Source organism: Bos mutus, chromosome 3, assembly GCF_027580195.1.
Source record: "Bos mutus isolate GX-2022 chromosome 3, NWIPB_WYAK_1.1, whole genome shotgun sequence".
In the NCBI taxonomy this organism is placed as follows: Eukaryota; Metazoa; Chordata; class Mammalia; order Artiodactyla; family Bovidae; genus Bos; species Bos mutus.
This window is the reverse complement of record NC_091619.1, coordinates 56,912,088-56,931,640: the sequence shown is the minus strand read 5'-3', so window position 1 is coordinate 56,931,640 and position 19,553 is coordinate 56,912,088. Positions and strand designations below refer to the sequence as shown.

The 19,553-nt window shown below is 39.6% G+C and overlaps 1 protein-coding gene across 2 annotated transcripts in view; it reads left to right on the top strand.

The window, feature by feature from the left end:
* The first annotated feature begins 8,964 nt into the window (after positions 1-8,964).
* The window catches only part of DNAI3 (dynein axonemal intermediate chain 3), a 105,763-nt gene continuing 95,174 nt past the window's right edge, over positions 8,965-19,553 (top strand). For both annotated transcript variants that reach the window (XM_070367760.1, XM_005888445.3), the window contains exons 1-3: positions 8,965-9,108; positions 18,545-18,623; positions 19,026-19,064. In XM_070367760.1, coding sequence (XP_070223861.1) covers positions 18,560-18,623; positions 19,026-19,064 — 103 coding nt within the window. In that variant the 5' untranslated portion in view covers positions 8,965-9,108; positions 18,545-18,559. The remainder of the gene's footprint in view (positions 9,109-18,544; positions 18,624-19,025; positions 19,065-19,553) is intronic.

The window sequence follows — 19,553 nt, the reverse complement described above, 5'->3', positions numbered from 1 at the left end:
AATATATATGTATATAATTAATAATTTATATATATATAGAATACAAAAATGTGCTAATCCAGTGGATGGTATTTCAAGAAATAACATTTTGCAAGCAAAATAACTTCATAAATTGGTGATTTCAACATATTTATATGTAATACTATTGCTCTTGCTAGGAAATCCCAGTGTTACATGGTTTGAATATTATCTAATCATGTTTGCTGCATTTTTCAGAGTTTGAATATTCACTAAAAGATACAGTTCTTTGTAAAACAGACCACATATTTTCATAGTGAAAAAAGTAATTGAACTTATAAAAAGCAACAGATACTCTAATGCCCAATCTGATAATACTTTTGGAAGCACTTTTAACCTCTGAACCAACATCAAACAGAGTAAGAGGAATTTTCTCTCACCTGGAACATTTGTCGCAAAACAAATATCAAATCTATTGGATAAGGCAATTAATGTTTATGTGTTTTAAGTTCTCATTTGAGGAATAAATTTTTAAATATTAATTTTTTACTTTTTATCTATAAAAATTATTATTTAGAATTTATTTTGCATTAATGCTTACCTCTTTTAATGATTTTATTATGAAATATCTATAACAGGTAGTGTATAGTTGAAATATACCATCTTGTCCAATATATTGGTTCATCATAATAATAAATGACACTTTTATTATTTTTTTAAAAAACAGAAGGAAATCTCTGAAACTCTTAATATAACCCTATCACAGTAAAATAGTTGCTTATTATCATGGTTACCATTATATTTTAAAAACATGTGAAAAAGGGTTATGAAAAATATAAAATAGGTCATTATTTCAGGAGTTGTTTTTTTGCTGTTGTTGTGTCTGAATCTCAAAGATTGATTTCTTTTGGGAATTTGGAAACACTACTGCAATAACCAGTGAATCCCTTATAGCCTTCTTGGTAACTGACCCATGGAAAAGAGCTTTTTTCACAACTTTATCTTCTTCTCAAAAATCCTGTCTGTTTCAGAGTAACCTAGGTCAGCTGAGAGCCTTAGGAAGCATGAGTATTAAGTCACACATAGTGAAGTGGAAGTTGCTCAGTCACGTCCGACTCTTTACAACCCCATGGACTATATGGCCCATGGAATTCTCCAGGCCAAAATACTGGAGTTGGTAGCCATCCCCTTCTCCAGCAGATCTTTCCAACCCCCAGGGATCCAACCCAGGTCTCCCGCCTTTTAGGTGGATTCTTTACCAGCTGAGCCACCAGGGAAGTCCAGGTCATGCATAGTCCATCCAAAATATTTCCTACCTTTCTTTTTGTATCTGCACCACTCATCTTATTTACCTCTTAGTTCCTTATCTTTTTTAAAATTAAAATGTTTATTTATACAATACATATATATTCAAGTATATCTTGAGAAGCGCCTATATTCTAGTAAGAGTATTAGGTACTATGGATAGGACTATGAATAAAACATAGTTCCAGCTCTTAAAAATCTTACAGTCTAGAAGATAATTTTTTTTAATTAAGAAAAATTTAAATACAGAAAAGTACAAAAAAAACCCCATTAATCTCACTCAATATTCACAACCTCAAATGCAACAAATTTTACATTTTATTTCATTTCCAGTCTTTTTATCAAATGAGAAATAAAACATTGTAAAATTAACAATCCCTCCCGAAATGGAACTTTCTGTCATGAATGGGTATGAATCATCTCAATAGTTCACTTGTAATGTTTTTCTCACATACATGTGCCCATAATAAACAGAAGTAGTTCGTACATGTTTTTGTCAATAATGGCATTGTTCTGTACATAAGTCTTCAACATTCACGTCACCATTTTGACTCTGAGTTATATCCATGCAAGTTTATTTATTTTAGCAGTTTTATGGCAATTTATTAACTGTACCATAGCATTCGATCCATTTCCCTACTAATGGACATTTAGGTTGTTTCCATCTTTCGCCATTACAAAAATTTTACAGTGAACATATATGAACCATTTCCTCACGTGTAAGAATTCCTCTAGGGTAAATATCCAGGAGTGGAATTGCTGGATTATAGGATATATACATTTTCAGTTTTACTAGATACTGCCAAATAACTCCCCAAAGTGGTTGTTCCAGATCATTTAATGAACATTGTATGCTGCACCTTCTATCTGACAAACAGATTCCGGCACTGGGGATGCAGCAGTATAGTAAAAAAGACAAAATCTTTGGCCGTTATAGAGTTCATAATTTAGTGGCAAAGAGAAGCAACAAGTATAATAAGGAATTTATAGACTGTCTTGAGTGCATGTGTGCTAGGTCACTTGAGTAGTGTCTGACTCTTTGCAACCCTATGGACTGTAGCCTGCCAGGCTCCTCTGTCCATTGGATTCTCCAGGCAAGAATACTGGAGTGGGTTGCCATGCACTCCTCCAGGGGATCTTCTCCACCCAGGAATCAAACCTGTGTCTCTGTCTCCTGCATTGACATGCAGGTTCCTTACTACTAGCACCACCCGGGAAGCCCATAGAGTGTTTTAGAAGGTGATAAATATTGTCAGAAAAAAATGAAGCAGAGAATGGGGAGGGAAGAGAATTGAGAAGCTGCCATTTTAAATATGGTGGGGGTAGGCCCAATTGATGGAGAAGGAAATGGCAACCCACTCCAGTGTTCTTGCCTGGAGAATCTCATGGACAGAGAAGCCTGGCAGGCTACAGTCCATGGGCGCAAGAGTTGGACACGGGTTAGCGACTAAACCACCACCAGGCCTAATTGAGAAGTTAGCATTTTGGCAAAAACGTGAAGGAGATCTGGTTTAAGTGTTCTGGTCAGAGGGAACAGCTAGTGCAGAGCAGGACCATGCCTGGTGTGTTTGAGTAACCCCTAGGAGGCCAGTGTGTCTGCAGAGGCGTGAGCCACAGGGAAGAATGGTAGGAAATGAGACTAGTAACGGGCCAGATTAAGCTGGACCTCGTAGGTCATTGTGAGAACTTTGTACTTAGGCTTTTACACAGAGTGAAATGACAGCCTTTGGAGAGTTTTGAACAGATGACTGGTATGATATGACCTATGTTTTACAAGTGCATCCCTCTGAGTGCCATGTCGAAAATACATCCCAAAAGGGTGAAGGATGGAAGCAAAGGCCTCAGAGGATGATTCCTGGGTCTTTGCTTAAATAACTGTAAAGATGGAGTGGCCATCACTTGAGGTAAAGAAGACTGCAGGATGAGCAGGTAGTTCATCAGTTCAGCAGAGAATCAGGAGCTCAGTTTTGAACATGTGTTTGAGATGTCAGTTAAGTGCTTCTCAAACTATCTGTTGGAAGCAACGTGATTTGGTTTTGTTTCCATTTCTCACAGACTGATATTTCTGTGAAATACAATACAAATATATTCCTAGAAAATGGAATAAAGACGTTTAGAGTACAAACCAATTTTTTTCATATGTGATAAAAACTAGTAACTCTATCAAAATGCTAGAAAGGTTTTAAGCAACTTCGATTTCAGTACTTCTTTTGTTGTAGATTGTTAACAAATATTTCCTGGACTGGTAACAAATATTTCCTGACTGATTCTGATCTGAGGGTCACACTTTGGATAACCCTGTATTAGACATCCAAATGGAAATGTCTAGTAGACAGTTGAATATTCACATCTACCTTCAACTGTCATCTAAGGGCAGAGGCAAAGTCTGAACAGACACTGAACAGAGTTTCAAATTAATTTTGATTCAACAATCACCATTGAGCATATACCACATTTTTTTAAATTTTATATTGTATATATATATATATTTAATTTTAATTGGAGGCTAATTACTTTACAATATTGTGGTGGTTTTGAGCATATACCACACTTGAGGCACTATGTTGGCCTTTTTAATGGCAGTGCTATGAGGGAGGGACAAATTAAGATCTGTGGGTAATCTGGACAAGGTAGTAATCTGGTATCCCTTTATACTAATATTCTTTAAAATTTTATTTTTACTATATATCTAGTAGGAATAGGCAAAAACTGATTTTTGCTAACAAACATGTATATGGTTTCTTTAAACCGAAAAAAAAATGTATTAAACACAATTTTCTAAACTAGTTGCTTCTGAATAGGTTTTTACTGGGGACATACGTAACTGTTCAAACTTTAAATATGAAAACTGGCTAAACTCAGGAATGGGAACTTTACCCTTTTTAAAAAAATTTTGTGATTTGTACCCTCATATGGCAAAAATATTAACATGATTTTGTTTCAAATCTGAAGCTACTTGGTTGAGAGAAGAATCAATTTTATCTCTGTCCTGGAATGTAAGAAGTCCCCTGTGGAAACCTGAACTAACAGACTGCCTGTTTCCAATTCACACTGTGAAGAGTTATCTTTTTTGAAGAAAGCCATTTTCAGCAGCAGTGTGGGTGTTCTCACTCTTTATGTGACTTGGCTCCGAGGAAAGCATCATTATCCCAGATTTTGCAGAAGTAAAACAGAGTTAGAGGGAGTTCAACTGCTTGTCTGAGGTCATTTATCCAGAAAATGACAAATTTGGCTCTAACATAATTTTTTAACTTTATACAATGTATTATTTGAATGATCCACTTAAAAAAGTAGAATTTAAAGTCCCTTGATAGCATTGATAAGTATACATGTAGAATTGGTTCCTGATGCCTGTTGATACTGTAGGACTATCACCTCTGTAGGACTCTCTCACTCACCAACTGTTTCTGGTGTTAAGAGTGGAGTCTCATCTATACTCACAAATAAGTCCACTCTGCTACCACATGGCCCTGTGTTCTCCTCCTCAACTTCTGCATTGGTCCCTCTGGAGACACAGGCTGCCCACAGCCTACAGACAGTCCATATGCCCCCACCTTCGTTTGTGGGAAGTACCAACAGTTTTGATGGGAATGAGGGTTGTGCTCTCTTTAGTCACCATTAGACTCAAGCCATTCTGTGCAGAAGTCATAAGAAAGCCTATCATCTCACTTTAGTGTTGTACATATTCTCACTTCTTATAGAAGTTTCCATTCATTTTTTCCCCCTAGAATTGCCACAATTGGTCTTCTCCCCAATAGATAAAGCTTTGTTCCCAGGTCAGATTTTTTTTTGGTCTTTTCTCATTTCTGAATCTGAGTACTCTTCTGGGATACTCCTCAGTTCCTCAGGTAGTAGATTATGATAGTTTTCCCAAGCACTGTGCAAACGTGTCAGAATCTCAGCAACTTGGGACTCAAACAGAGACAGTTCCTTCTCTCCCACCCTTTCTCTTTCCCATGCATACTGATGCAGACAGACAGAATACTGGAATGGATAGCCATTCCCCTCTCCAAAGCATTTTCCTGACCTAGGGATGGAACCTGGGTCTCCTGCATTGCAGGTGGATTCTTTACAATCTGAACCACCACAGAAGCCCAACGAAACACATAATGACTCCTATTAAGGGTATTCAAGCTCTAGTTGCTCAACTAACTCTTAAACAAAATTCTGAGTAGGGGTGAGGAAATGGAGTCCTAAAGTAGCAAAAATCTAACATATCTAATTTGTGAAAGTGAAAGTGTTATTCACTTAGTCTGTCTGACTCTTTGAGACTCCCTGGACTGCAGCCTGCCAGGCTCCTCTGTCTATGGCATTTTCCAGGCAAGCATACTGGAGTGAGTTGCCACTCCCTTCTCCAGGGGTTCTTCCCTACCCAGGGATTGAACCTGGGTCTCCCACACTGTGGGGAGATTCTTTACTGTCTGAGCCACCAAGGGATTACTCTCTGTAAACCCAATCTGAAGTTATCAAGATGTCCTTAAACCATCAGAGAAGTATTTTTAGTAACAGCTTCTTGACTCATTACATTATCACTCAACTAATAAGTTTAGTCACTCAGTCATGTCTGACTCTTTATGATTCCATGGACTGTAGCCCTCCAGACTCCTCTGTCCATGGGATTCTCCAGGCAAGAATACTGGAGTGGGTTGCCATTTCCTTCTCTAAGTGATCTTCCCCAACTCAAAGATCGAATCTGGGTCTTCTGCATTGCAGGCAGCTTCTTTACCATCTGAGCCACCAGGGAAGCAACTAATAAAACTAAACTAATTTTTAATTATCTTCATATTGCCGGAAGATTTCACTCAGCATCCCCTGGGAGAGCATAGAAGTGTTCACTAGCCACCATGGGGACCACATCCATGAAAGAACATTCATTTATAATTTGAATTTGTAACATGAAGAAATTACTAAACATTTTCCATTTGATTTCTAGCCTTCTTGGTATTGGGATCTATGGCTCATTCCTCCAAATGGGCATCCCTTTGGGATGTCTGTAAAGATGACACAAAAGCTTGATGTGTCATCCAAATCACAAGGTTATAATATTTACTTCCTTAAATCTGGCTGTAATGAAGTATGAATTTTTTTAAGAAAAGAAAACTCTTTGGAAGAATACAAAGAAACTTTTGTTAGAGAGCTTTATCTAGATTTGGTCTCAAGAAGAGTTAATCAATTAAATGATTCAACATATATTAAATACCCATATCAGGTATTGTGCTAAACAACAGCAATATAATGGAATAAGACACTATCCCAGCCCTAAAGTCTAACGGGGGAGATAGCCATACAAACAAGCCATTGCCACACAATGTAATAGTTGCTATAAACAAAAAACAGAAGAAACAGTGACTAATTCTGTTGGGTGTCTGGGTGTCTTTCCGGGAATATGGTATTTAAGTTGGTCTTGAAAAATACTTTACTGAATAATGCAGATGAAGGAAGGCATTAGAGGTTGAGTAGAGGTAGAAGTGGATGCACAGTTATTAAAGGGCAAGGCATATTTAGGGAGCAGTCCAGGGCTCTGCATAACCAGAGCTCCGCCTCTCATCCTGGGACACACAGACTCCCGGGCCTGGGCAGTGGTATGCCAGGAGCTGTGGAAACCCCCAGGGTGAGCATGTCACAGCTGCCCAGGGCTTTTTTGAGTTTTTTCAATGTTATGTCCATTTTAGTTAATAGTGATTTTGGACATTTCCCCAGTTTATTGAAATATAAATGAATAAGGATTTTAGGCATATTAAAAAACAAAGGCAAGCACGAACACGTTGTGGAGCAGAATGCTAAAACCTCATGAATTCTTTGTATGAAACAAACATCTCTCAGTTGCAGAAGTCCATTTCAAGCTGTAACCCCTCTAAATATCAGTCTGTTACCAAGCCCCAACTTTTATGGTTCCATGCCTCTCAGCTCATAAAGGGGTTCAACTGAAAAAAACCACTAAAATGTGGATTGAATTAAGGTGAGAGGCAGAAAGTGAGGTTAAAAACATAACTCATTATCCTCTGGATATCTTTAAGGTATCCTTCAGAACCTTATTTGTACAGAGTTTCATATGCCAGATTGAGAATATGTAAGCAGGGTGCTAACAGGATTGAATTTATGTTTCAAAACACTCTGTGGCACTGTGGCAGATAAATTAGAGAGCAAGAGACAGAACAAGTCAACAGACTATTATTACCACCTAAAATAAGTCAGAGGCAGTGAAGATGGCTAAGAAGAGATAGATTATTTGAGAGATAATTTAGAAAAGGAAAATGACAGGATTTAGTGATATTGACTGTGGGAGGTAGGAGTCAGGGGTGACTCAGATTTCTTGCTTTGCAAACTAACGGACAGTAAAGAAGTAAAAAAGAAGTTTCTGAAGATATCTGAAAGACATGAAAGATAATGATTGATTTTTTGCTTCTGCTAAAATGTGATGCCTCTGGCACAGTAATTATTCATTATCTTTATTTAGCAACCATTAAACACCATGAACTGAGGTAGATATACTTGAAAATATCCAAGAGGTAGTGGAAATTCAGGTCTGGAATTTAAGAGATGTTTTAGGCTGAGAGTATAAAAATGGAAGTCACTGATGCGTTTGGAGGGATGGTTGAAGCTAAGCAGCATGGTTATGATGCCACCAGGAGAGTGCAAAGAGTAGGAAAAGATTTTTCAGGACTGAGTCCAGGGGAGAACCTTTCAGTGTGAGAAAGTGGAAGAGCCTGGGAAAAGGTTTTCTCAAAGTCACAATAATAAGACTTCCTCCTAGTTTTGTTTTTTAATGACTGATTTAGTAAAATTTATTTGCATTTTTGCATTTTGAAAAACATAAATTCTTCAGATATTTGAAAGAATGTACATGATCTTCCTACACACCATATAAAGTCATCTTGTTCAGGGTTACTAAATTTCAGATATGTTATGAATCTATAAGCTGTTGCCAAATATTTTCGTTTTAATTGGGTGTAAAATAGTAATTTAGACCAATTACAGAAATCAATTGAATTACTTTATTAAATGCCGCCAGCTTAGAAATGAGGCATTTTTAATTATTTTTCTAAAGGAGGGGAGGGCGAGTAACAGATGAACTTTACCATATGGATCCCTTTGGAGCCATAATTATAGATAAAATGAACCTTGGTGTAGCTGAGGGATTTAATCAACTTCTCCTGGAGATTCATTCTTTCATTTTGGCTCACACTCTGTACAAAAGTCGTTTTGGCAAGAATTAAATGTAAAACGTGAAAAGTTCCAGGACACCGCGAAACCCGATCGAGCCGTATTTTTTTCCTTCAGACGGAAATCTAGGCAGGTTCCAGGGAGGGCCTCAGGTCGCAGCTGGGGAGGCAGAGCAGCAGCCCTAAATCTTCACATCGTCCTTCGTTCCCTGATGCTAGAGACCTCACCCTAGAACCGTTCTCTTTTGGGTACGGCTGCTCTGCGTACGACGAGGCATGGATCAAGCCTTGCAGTCCTGGAGTTAGGCCAGGTTGCAGCTCTCTACACTTTCAAACTGCACATCTCCTTCCTTACTGGTGGGAAACTTGCGGACCTCCCTTCGGGTCGGGTTGAGTGACGTCATCACCATAGCAACCAATCACAAATCTGCTCTGAAAGAGACCGGAGGGAGCGGGCATTGTATTGGTGAGGCCGTTTTGTCAATCTCAGCAGAGGACCAGCCTCTTTTCTCTTAGCAACGGATGCGTCAGGGTAACAGTTTGCTGGGGGAACTAGACTTTGTGTTCTTGGGACTTGTTTTTCTGAGAGAGGAGAGTCAAACTCTCATCTCCAGCTCCCGAAGGAATTTTTCTCCAGGGTATTGCGAAGAGGCTTCTTTTCCCTTCAGTTTAGCAGTATCAGGTAAGGGAAGCTCTAAGTGGGAAAGGAGGTTTTGAAAACCAGTCAGTATTTTACTCACTCTTTCAAGGGCATTAGGAACACTCGCTGTGCCAGCGATGTACCAGACATGGTGAAGACTACATAAATCTACAAAACTTTCTCTGCTTTCAAAGAACTTCCAGGCTAGCCAGGGGACAAAAATAATAATGAGAGAGCAGTTAACGACATTCTGAGAACCTTGAGGGCCGGTACCTGTACACAGGTTTTATATTCCCAGTGCTTTCACATTGCCTGGAACATAGTAGAAACCCAATAATTACTGCGTGGATGGATAGATGGATGAAAAGGAAAACAGCATGATCCTGGTATAGCAGATCAAAGAAGAAATGATTAATGTGGATTGAAGTGATTAGATGTCTTCAGGACTTAAGAAAGGGCTTTAGTAGATGGCATGAAGAAGGTAAACAGAGGAACACTAGCCCTTTGAAAGTAAGGGCCTTGTCTTCTTCCTCTGTTGACTTCCAGAACCTGATTGATGTTCAATAATTTCTCTTTCCCCACGGTGTATTCTGAATGCTGAATGCACTTACAGCAATCCTTCAGGCAGCTCTGAGTTTGAGGCTCTTGGCTTTGCAGAAGCCTGGCATAATTAACTAGGCTGCAGTGTGATTAGAAAGTATCAAGGAAAACAGGATTATATTAGCCTGAGTGAGAAAGTTGCAGAGGTTTCAGAGAGAAGGTTGAATTGAGCCTATAAGAATGAGTAAGATTTCAGCAAGCAGAGATGTGCATCATATGGAAGATGGGGGGTGGGGAGGGCAGGGCATTTTCACTCTCTGTTTAGAGAATGGATAGTAATTCTATGAGGCCAGAGTAGAACTAGAAGAATAGGTGTAGTGAGGCTGGCTGCAAGGGGGTTAAAAGTGATGCTTACAATTTGGACTCCCTCCTGCTTTGCTGGTCTTCAGACCTCAAGTGTAAGACTGCCTCTTAGTAATTTTAAAAATGCAGAGTCCCAGGCTCACCCAGATCTTCAGAATCACAGTGGGAGTCCAGGAAACTTGCATTTCAAATGAATTCTATTTCTATACTACTGGAGGAGAATTGGAGAAGGAAATGGCAACCCACTCCAGTATTCTTGCCTGGAAAATCCCATGGATGGAGGAGCCTGGTAGGCTACAGTCCATGGGGTTCCAAAGAGTCGGACATGACTGAGCGACTTCACTTTCACTGGAGGAGAATGCTCTGTGGCTGATAGAAACCCACTTTATATTCCCTAGTATACAGGGAAGTGGCTTGTTAAGATCTGCATTTTAGGCAAAACCAATACAATATTGTAAAGTAATTAGCCTCCAATTAAACAAATAAATTTATATTTTAAAAACTTACAACCTTACAAATCAATTGTGCGGAACAAATGAAATGATCAATAAAAAAGTCTCAGAAAAAAAAAAAAAAGATCTGCATTTTAGAAAGAGCACTCTGAAGGCCTGCCCTGTGGGACTGTTCTGGTTGGAACAGAGGCGGGGAGTAAGTTAAATGTTCATGATCTACTTGGTCTAGTGGCAGGGTAGGGGAAGAGGAACCTGTGGACAGAAAAAAAAATTGCATGTTTATTTTGACTAACCACTAATTGAAATGCATTCATTGGTAACAAACCACAGTAGTACTCACGGGACCTGTGACTTTGTCATCAAAAGATACTATACACCTTTTCATATAATATCATGGATGTAATATTATTTATGCTCACCACTTCTTCAAAATTAAGGCAGTCATTAGAACCACTGCTAGATCTTATTTAATATATTAATAAAGAAGCACACAAATTATTATATCATAATTTTGAAAATAATTTGATAACTGTATTTCAGTATAATGTATTCCTTGCAATCCCATGTTTTTGTTTGATGCATGGGCTTCACCAGGCTGCCAAAGGGGTTTATGGCACAAGATAGGAACTCCTGATATAGGAGGACATGTTGAAGGCCTAAACCAGAGGATGCTATAGGACAGGAAAGCTTGGAATTCAGGAGATAGACCAAAGGGAGAAGTCATGAGTTAGCATCTACTTAAATAAGTAAATATCTGATCTTGGAAATAAATGGAAGTAGGTTAGAAGGGGAGAAATGAGAAGACTAACACATATTATAGAAACAGTTATCTCTGGAGGGTGGGTTGCACTTCTCCAAAGATGGCAGAAGAGCCCAGGAGAACCTTGAAGCTTAATCATCAGGATCTTGGTAGAGACTGACCAAGAAGCAGCAGTTTTTGGAGACATACTTATAAGACTCCCAAGATGTTAGTCTTGGATCTTATTCTAAATCTCTATTTTTTAACAAAAGTGAAAGTGATGGAGGCAAACGTGATGAACTTACATATACTTTGGGAAGATAAAAGAGGATAAAGAGGCTGGTGGTCATCTATATAAGGTCAGATAATTGAAGAAGTCTTAAGGAAGTAATACTTTCATAGAAAAACACTAGGTGAAGATGAAGTTCCAGTGCTACAGGTTTTCTTAGAATTAAAAATCTCGTGAATGGCTGTGAGCCACGCAGGCATACATGTAACAGATGGGAATGTGTAAACAGGTATGTGCAATACAGCAGAATAAACTGAAGAGAGGAAGCTAACAACTGTTTACATCGCTATATTATGTCAGTTATAATTCATGTCACTTATCCCTTCATTTGCAGTTGTTACCTTCCTGAAGCTTCATAGAAAAACACAGTCCCAGGCAAATCTTTAGTTTGGAACCAAGTCATGGACAGCTCTGAATGCAATGCTCCTCATTATCAGTGGAGTACCATCACAGGTTTTGAATGTGAACTGTTGCACAGAGCATTTACCTGGTACAGTTTTCCCTCATTATCTAGGGCAGGGTTTTTTTTTTCAGGCTTCCACATAGATACCAAAATCCAAGGGTGCTTTTATAAAATGGTGTATTATTTGCAAAACCTAAGCACATCCTCCTGTATACTTTAAATCATCTCTAAATTACTTTTAATACCTAATACAATGTAAATAATAGTTCAGTTCAGTCGTTCAGTCATGTCCAACTCTTTGCGACCCCATGAATCGCAGCACACCAGGCCTCCCTGTCCATCACCAACTCCCGGAGTTCACTCAAACTCATGTCCATTGAGTCAGTGATGCCATCCAACCATCTCATCCCCTGTCGTCCCCTTCTCCTCCTGCCCCCAATCCCTCCCAGCATTAGGGTCTTTTCCAATGAGTCAACTCTTCTTATGAGGTGGCCAAAGTATTGGAGTTCAGCTTTAGCATCAGTCCTTCCAATGAACACCCAGGGCTGATCTCCTTTAGAATGGACTGGTTGGATCTCCTTGCAGTCCAAGGGACTCTCAAGAGTCTTCTCCAACACCATAGTTCAAAAGCATCAATTCTTCAGTGCTCAGCTTTCTTTATAGTCCAACTCTCACATCCATACATGACCACTGGAAAAACCATGTTCTTGATTAGATGGACCTTTGTTGGCAAAGTAATGTCTCTGCTTTTGAATATGCTATCTAGGTTGGTCATAACTTTCCTTCCAAGGAGTAAGCGTCTTTTAATTTCATGGCTGTAATCACCATCTGCAGTGATTTTGGAGTCCAGAAAAATAGTCAGACACTGTTTCCACTGTTTCCCCATCTATTTCCCATGAAGTGATGGGACCAGATGCCATGATCTTCGTTTTCTGAATGTTGAGCTTTAAGCCAACTTTTTCACTTGCCTCTTTCACTTTCATCAAGAGGCTTTTTAGTTCCTCTTCACTTTCTGCCATAAGGTGGTGTCATCTGTATATCTGAGGTGATTGATATTTCTCCTGGCAATCTTGATTCCAGCTTGTGCTTCTTCCAGCCCAGCGTTTCTCATGATGTACTCTGCAGAGAAGTTAACTAAGCAGGGTGACAATATACAGCCTTGATGTACTCCTTTTCCTATTTGGAACCAGTCTGTTGTTCCATGTCCAGTTCTAACTGTTGCTTCCTGACCTGCATACAGGTTTCTCAAGAGGCAGGTCAGGTGTCAGTGCATGGCAAATTCGAGTTTTGCTTTTTGGAACTTTCTGGAATTTCTTTGCCTCAATGTTGTTGATCTGAGTTGGGTTGAATCCAAGACTGTGGAACCCGCAGCTATGGAGGAGGGTCCACTGTACTCACTTCTTTTGTCACTCCCAATTGTCTTTTGCTGTCATTGTGGAAGGTAGAAAATGTGTCCTTTGGTACACTGGTAGCAAAAAGGCATTCTGGAATGAGTGAGTTAATTTACAAAGCAAATTGATAGTTTTAATATCAAAAATACTTAAATGGAATTCTTAAATATTTATAAGTATTATCTTTCATAAATTCTGTTTTTAAATTCAATCAGCTATGGTGGCTTTGAAAACCAATTGTAGTACAAGCCTCTGGGGTAGACATAATCTTTATTTTAGGTATTTAGCAGAATATCTCTTCTGCTACTCTTAATCATGATGAATTTACTTCCGTTGGGAACAGGAAAAATATGGTGAGCATTTCAGAGTAATTTTAGTAAGGTGATATCTGTATTGAAAGTTTTTCATGACCTTGAAGTAGTCAATTTAATGAGAGAATTTTGGAAAATATAATATAGCACATTCACTACACAAAATATGCTGTTAGTTTTATGAAAAAATTTAGTAAGACCTGCTGTAATTTACAGAGAAGGTAATCGCACCCCACTCCAGTACTCTTGCCTGGAGAATCCCATGAACGGAGGAGCCTGGAGGGCTGCAGTCCATGGGGTCGCTAAGAGTCAGACACGACTGAGTGACTTCACTTTCACGCATTGGAGAAGGAAACAGCAACCCACTCCAGTGTTCTTGCCTGGAGAATCCCAGGGACGGGGGAGCCTGGTGGGCTGCCGTCTGTGGGGTCACACAGAGTTGGACACGACTGAAGTGATTTAGCAGCAGTAGCAGCTGTAATTTAGGGCTTCCCAGGTGGCTCAGTGGTAAAGAACCCACCTGCCAATGCAGGAGATACAAGAGACCAGTATTCCCTTTCCTACCAAGGACGCAAGGGATCAACAGACTAGCTAAAAAATGTTTCCTAAGGCCCTAATAGGCTTCTCTGGTGGCTCAGACAGTAAAGAATCTGCTTACAATGCAGAAGACACGGGTTCAATTCCTGGTTCAGGAAAATCCCCTGGACAAGGAAACTGAAACCCACTCCAGTATTCTTGCCTGAAAGTCCCAGGGACAGAGGAGCCTGGAGGGCTACAGTCTGTGGAGTCACAAAGAGTTGGACATGAGTGAGCGACTGAGCACACCCATGCACATTTAATAGCAACATTTGAAAAGAACTGGGCACATATAATTGATTTGAACTTTCTTCGGATGGTTTATGTTAAGCTGAGACCTATACATTCAAGTGGCACCTGCCTGGAACCCATGATTATTTTACTACATGTGGCAAAGAAGAATTAAATTTGTAGGTGAACTTAAAATTGCTAATCAGTTGACCTCAAAAGAGAGAGATCATCCTTTACTATTGAGGTGAGTCCAAGGTAATCACCAGGGTTCTTAAAAGTGGAAGAGAGAGGAGGAAGAGAAGGTAAGAATATTCTATGCAAGAAGGACTTAAACCCACCATCGCTGGTTTTGAAGATGGAGGCAGAGGGTCCACAAGCCAAGGAATGCAGAGGGCCCACAAGCCAAGGAATGCTAGGGTCCTCCAGTAGTAGGAAAAGGCAAGGAGATGAATTCTCCCCTAGAACCTGTAGAAAGGATGGAAGTGTTGGTTCATTTCCTTGTTGACACACTGATTTTAGCCAGACTTTGAAACTATAGAACTGTGAGATAAATTTTTATTGTTTTAAGACACTAAGTTTGTGATAACTGTTTTAGCAGCAACAGAACACTAATACAGCATGCATACAGCTTATTCACAGAAAAAAACAAGAGTGAAACCGTTAATTGCTCAGTCATGTCCACCCCACTGACAGTAGCCCGAAAGGCTCCTCTGTCCATGGAATTCTCCAGGCAGGAATACTGGAGTGGATAGCTATTCCCTTCTCCAAGGGATCTTCCCAACCCAGGGATCAAACATGGGTCTCCTGCTTTGCAAGCAGATTCTTTACCATCTGAGCCACCAGGGAAGTTATTCACAGTTTAGGCAAAAGCTTTTTTTTTTTTTTTTAGACTGAAATTTCATAAGCTAAGAATAGAGAAGAAGGGAAGGAAGGACCAAGGAATCATTAACAATTTTTCTTGGTACGTATACTGTGCCAGTTACAGAGGTCACGATAGGAAAGAAAGTGAACCTCCATCCTCTCAGTATATAGTCTATTTCACATGCCCCAAATTGAACTCCCAATCTTCCCTTTCAAAACTATTCTTCCCGGGGAATCCCCATCTCAATAAACAGCAAACCTATGCTTTCAGTTCTTAAGGCAAAACTCACTAAAGTCATCCTTGATCTCTTTCTTTCTCTCAGAACCTGCATCCAAGTCATCAGCAAATATACTATGGGTTCTACAAAATCTATCCTGAATCCAGTCACTTTTTCCACGCCACTCTCACCTCCCTGATCTAAACTGCCACCATCTCTTTCTTGGATAATTGACTGTCTTTTAATTGGATTCTCTACTTCAGTTCTTTCTTTGCTATAGTCTTGGCATCACAGCAGCCACAGTGATTCTCAAAATGTGAATCAAGTCAAGTGAAGTAACTCCTCAGCTCAAAACTGTCCAAAGCTCTCCACCTCGTTCACAGTGAAACCCAAAGTCCTTCTCCATGACCTAGCCTTCTTGTGGTACATTATATAATTGCCCCCAACTATCCACCTCCCTTATAGGAGGATCATACATTCCGACCCATGTTCTGTATTATGGCTTGGAAGCATACATTACTAACATAGAAGCATACATTCTTACCCCCTTATCAGGATTGACTGTGTGATTTGTTTGAGCCAATGGAATGTAAGCAGAAAAAAAGGACAGTGTACCAGTGCCAAGGAGAAGAGTTAGAAAGCATTACTCGATTTTATTAGCTCTCACTTTTTCTTCTGCCGCAAAAGTAGTGTGTGTCAAATAGGCACTGCTCCTTCAGCCTGTGTCCCAGAAAAAGACTGGAAGCAGCATCTCACCCCAGCCATAATACAGAACATGGGAAGAAAGAAATGTTTGCTGTTGCATGTTACTGAACATTTGTTTCTACAGCAAAGGACATTTGTTTCTACAGCAAAACTGACTGTTAATATAGCTCCATTACTTCTCCAACCAACTTCAGGTCCTAGTCTTCGCCTCAGTCTCTCTGCTCCAACCATCATCACCTTCTTGTGTTTTCCTAAAGCGCCCCACAAACACTTGCCCCAGAACCATTACACCTACCATTCCCTCCACCTGGAAATACCCTTTCTTCCCGGGATACCTGCATTTCCAGCTCCCTCCCTTCTCCTGGGACTTTGCTCCAATGTTGCTTAAGTGAGGTCTCCCTGCGTGCACCCTCTCTCCTCCTACACCCCCCTCTGCTTTTCCTTTTCTCCATAATAGTTATCATCATTTGAGGGACTGATTATTTTGTTCTTTTCTTTGCTGTCTCTTTCCCCACTAGAGCATAAGCTCTATCAGGGCAGGAGTTTTGCCTATTTTTTCACAGCTGTATTCCTAATACTTAGGAAAGCATCTGGCACATTATAGTCACTCAGTAAATATTTGTGAAATAGTGTGTGTGTGTGTGGGGAGGGGTGTATCCACATGTCAGGTGAGTTTGGGTGACCTTCACAAAGTTTCTGTGTCCTTTAAGTCAAATATAGCTGGGATAGAATATAGAGATGGGTACATTGATGAAAAATTTTCTGAGAAAAAGACTAGGTCCAAGATGTGAAATTACACTCAGGCTGGAAAGTAGGATGGAGGAGACTCAACAGGCGGAAATAGTGGGTCAGAGCCATCCATTGCACAATAATTTGCCTAAGGCCACTAAGCTGGTAGAAGGGTCTGTTTTTAAACCCTGCTGGTCAAACTCCTGAAATCACATCTTATCCATCTAACAAGATGGGTCAGAGCTGATCATTGAGAGGACAGGGATTTAGTGTCATGGCAATGACCTTGGACATGTTATATCCTGTCAAAATTGTTGAGTAATTCCACAGAAAACTTTTGGAGGTATTCTCTGAGAGTGCAAATAAAGACAGTGGTTACATGTACACATTCTAGGACAAAAGTACTATTTAAATTTTGTTGTTGTTCAGTCTAAGTGGTGTCTGTACTTTGCAACCCCATAGACTGCAGTACGCCAGGCTTCACCATCTCCCAGAGTTTTCTCAGTCTCACGTCCATTGAGTCAATGATGCCATCCAACGACCTCATCCTCTGTCACCCCTTTCTCCTCTTGCCCTCAAACTTTCCCAGCATCAGAGTTTTTTCCAATGAGTCAGCTCTTCGCATCAGGTGGCCGAAGTATTGGAGCTTCAGTTTTAACATCGGTCCTTCCAGTGAATATTCAGGGTTGATTTCCTTTAGGATTAACTGGCTTTCTCTCCTTGCAGTTCAAGGGACTCTCAAGAGTCTTCTCCAACACCACAATTGAAAAGTATCAATTCTTCAGTGCTCAGCCTTCTTTATGGTTCATCTCTTACATCCCTACTTGACTACTAGAAAAATCATAGCTTTGACTATATGGATCTTTGTCGGCAAAGTGACATCTCTGCTTTTTAATATGCTGTCTAGGTGGATTTATATTATTCAAAAATCATGCATATATATACACATTGTGAGTCTGTGCCTGCCTATGGACTTTAAGCCTGTGTTTGTAGCTGGGACACCTGCCAGGCACAGGGCAGCACAGAGCAGCTTCCTAAAATGGAAACAGTAGCAGGAGGCAGGGGATCCAATGTCCTCTTTTGTGCTTCCATGGCAAGATCTGTGGCAGAAACCTTGATGTATCTCTTGCCAAAACTTCAGCTTCAGCTGAATGGCTCCCCTGGAATAGCAAGATCTCACTAGGAAGACTGTTGTTGCAATAAACTTTTGCTCACAAAACACCCATCTGTGAAGATACATGTTGATTTGCTGTCGTTGCTTGGAGAATCCAGGGACGGGGGAGCCTGGTGGGCTGCCGTCTATGGGGTCACACAGAGTCGGACACGACTGAAGTGACTTAGCAGCAGCAGTTGCTAAGTCATGTCCAACTCTTGTGACACCAGGGACCATAGCCCACCAGGATCCTCTGTCCTTGGAATCCTGCAAGCAAGAATACTACAGTGGGTTGACATTTCTTTCTCCAGGGTATCTTCCCCACCCAGAGATTGAATCTGTGTCTCCTGTACTGGCAGGCAGATTCTTTACTAGTGGACTAGTTTCTCACTAGAGAAACCCACATGATGATTTAGCCAAAGCCAAAACTTAGGAAATATATTCTTATGTTTATTAGATGATAATACTTATTATTTGAAACTATAAATGATGCTAATGATATCCTCTCTTTATGCAGCTGAAAATCTGAGCCATGGCTCCAAAACCTCAAAAACGAAAGAGAACAAAACATGCCAAAACCAAAATGACATTACCTGGTAGGACTGTTTTTTCATTTATGGGATTTTTATGGATTTAGTATTTGTACATCTGTTAGCAGCCAAAACATTCATGGTGTTATCTCTCAAACAGTTTTTGCTGTCATAAAGTCAAACGCAAGTGGAATTCAAAATATGGGGATTTATTATTATTTTTATTCATATCATTATAATATCAACTAAATATCATGTAATAAATGACATAAATGTTATAGTAAATGTATCATTATGAGATTATTCTGTGAGAAAGACAATTATTCAGTTTCTATTTGATTATTAATACATAGCTTAAGTCTTCATTGTGTATTTGCTTTTCTGCTTTATGTTTTAAGACTTGGTAGAAGACTAAGATACATATCTGATTCAAAAATGTAAATTTAACATCATTTTATTATATTCTAGTTAGTGAAGAAGCAGAACCCTTGAATATGGAGAGCATGGGTAAGTGGAAATACAATTCAGAATCCATGTCCCCAGTTCTGCAACATTTTAATATGCGATAAGCAAGGGAGAATACTATAAATTGAAATTTGAACAAAATGTGCATGTACTAAAAGTACATCATGTTATTTAGAATATAAAATAAAATGTTTTGAAGAAAGATTAAAAGAGTGGAAGAGAATTTCAAACTGAACAGTCTCTTAAAAATTTAACATCCTATGATTATTGAGACCTTTTGTAACTATAGAGTGTGTTATTTATTTTTTAACAATAGAGTTGTTGCTTTGTATAATAATATTTTTCAAACTCTGGCTCATGGGCAACATATATCTGTACGTCATGTTCAGTTCAGTTCAGTTCAGTCGCTCAGTCGTGTTCGACTCTTTGCAACCCCATGAATCGCAGCACACCAGGCCTCCCTGTCCATCACCAACTCCCGGAGTTCACTCAAACTCAAGTCCATCGAGTCGGTGATGCCATCCAGCCATC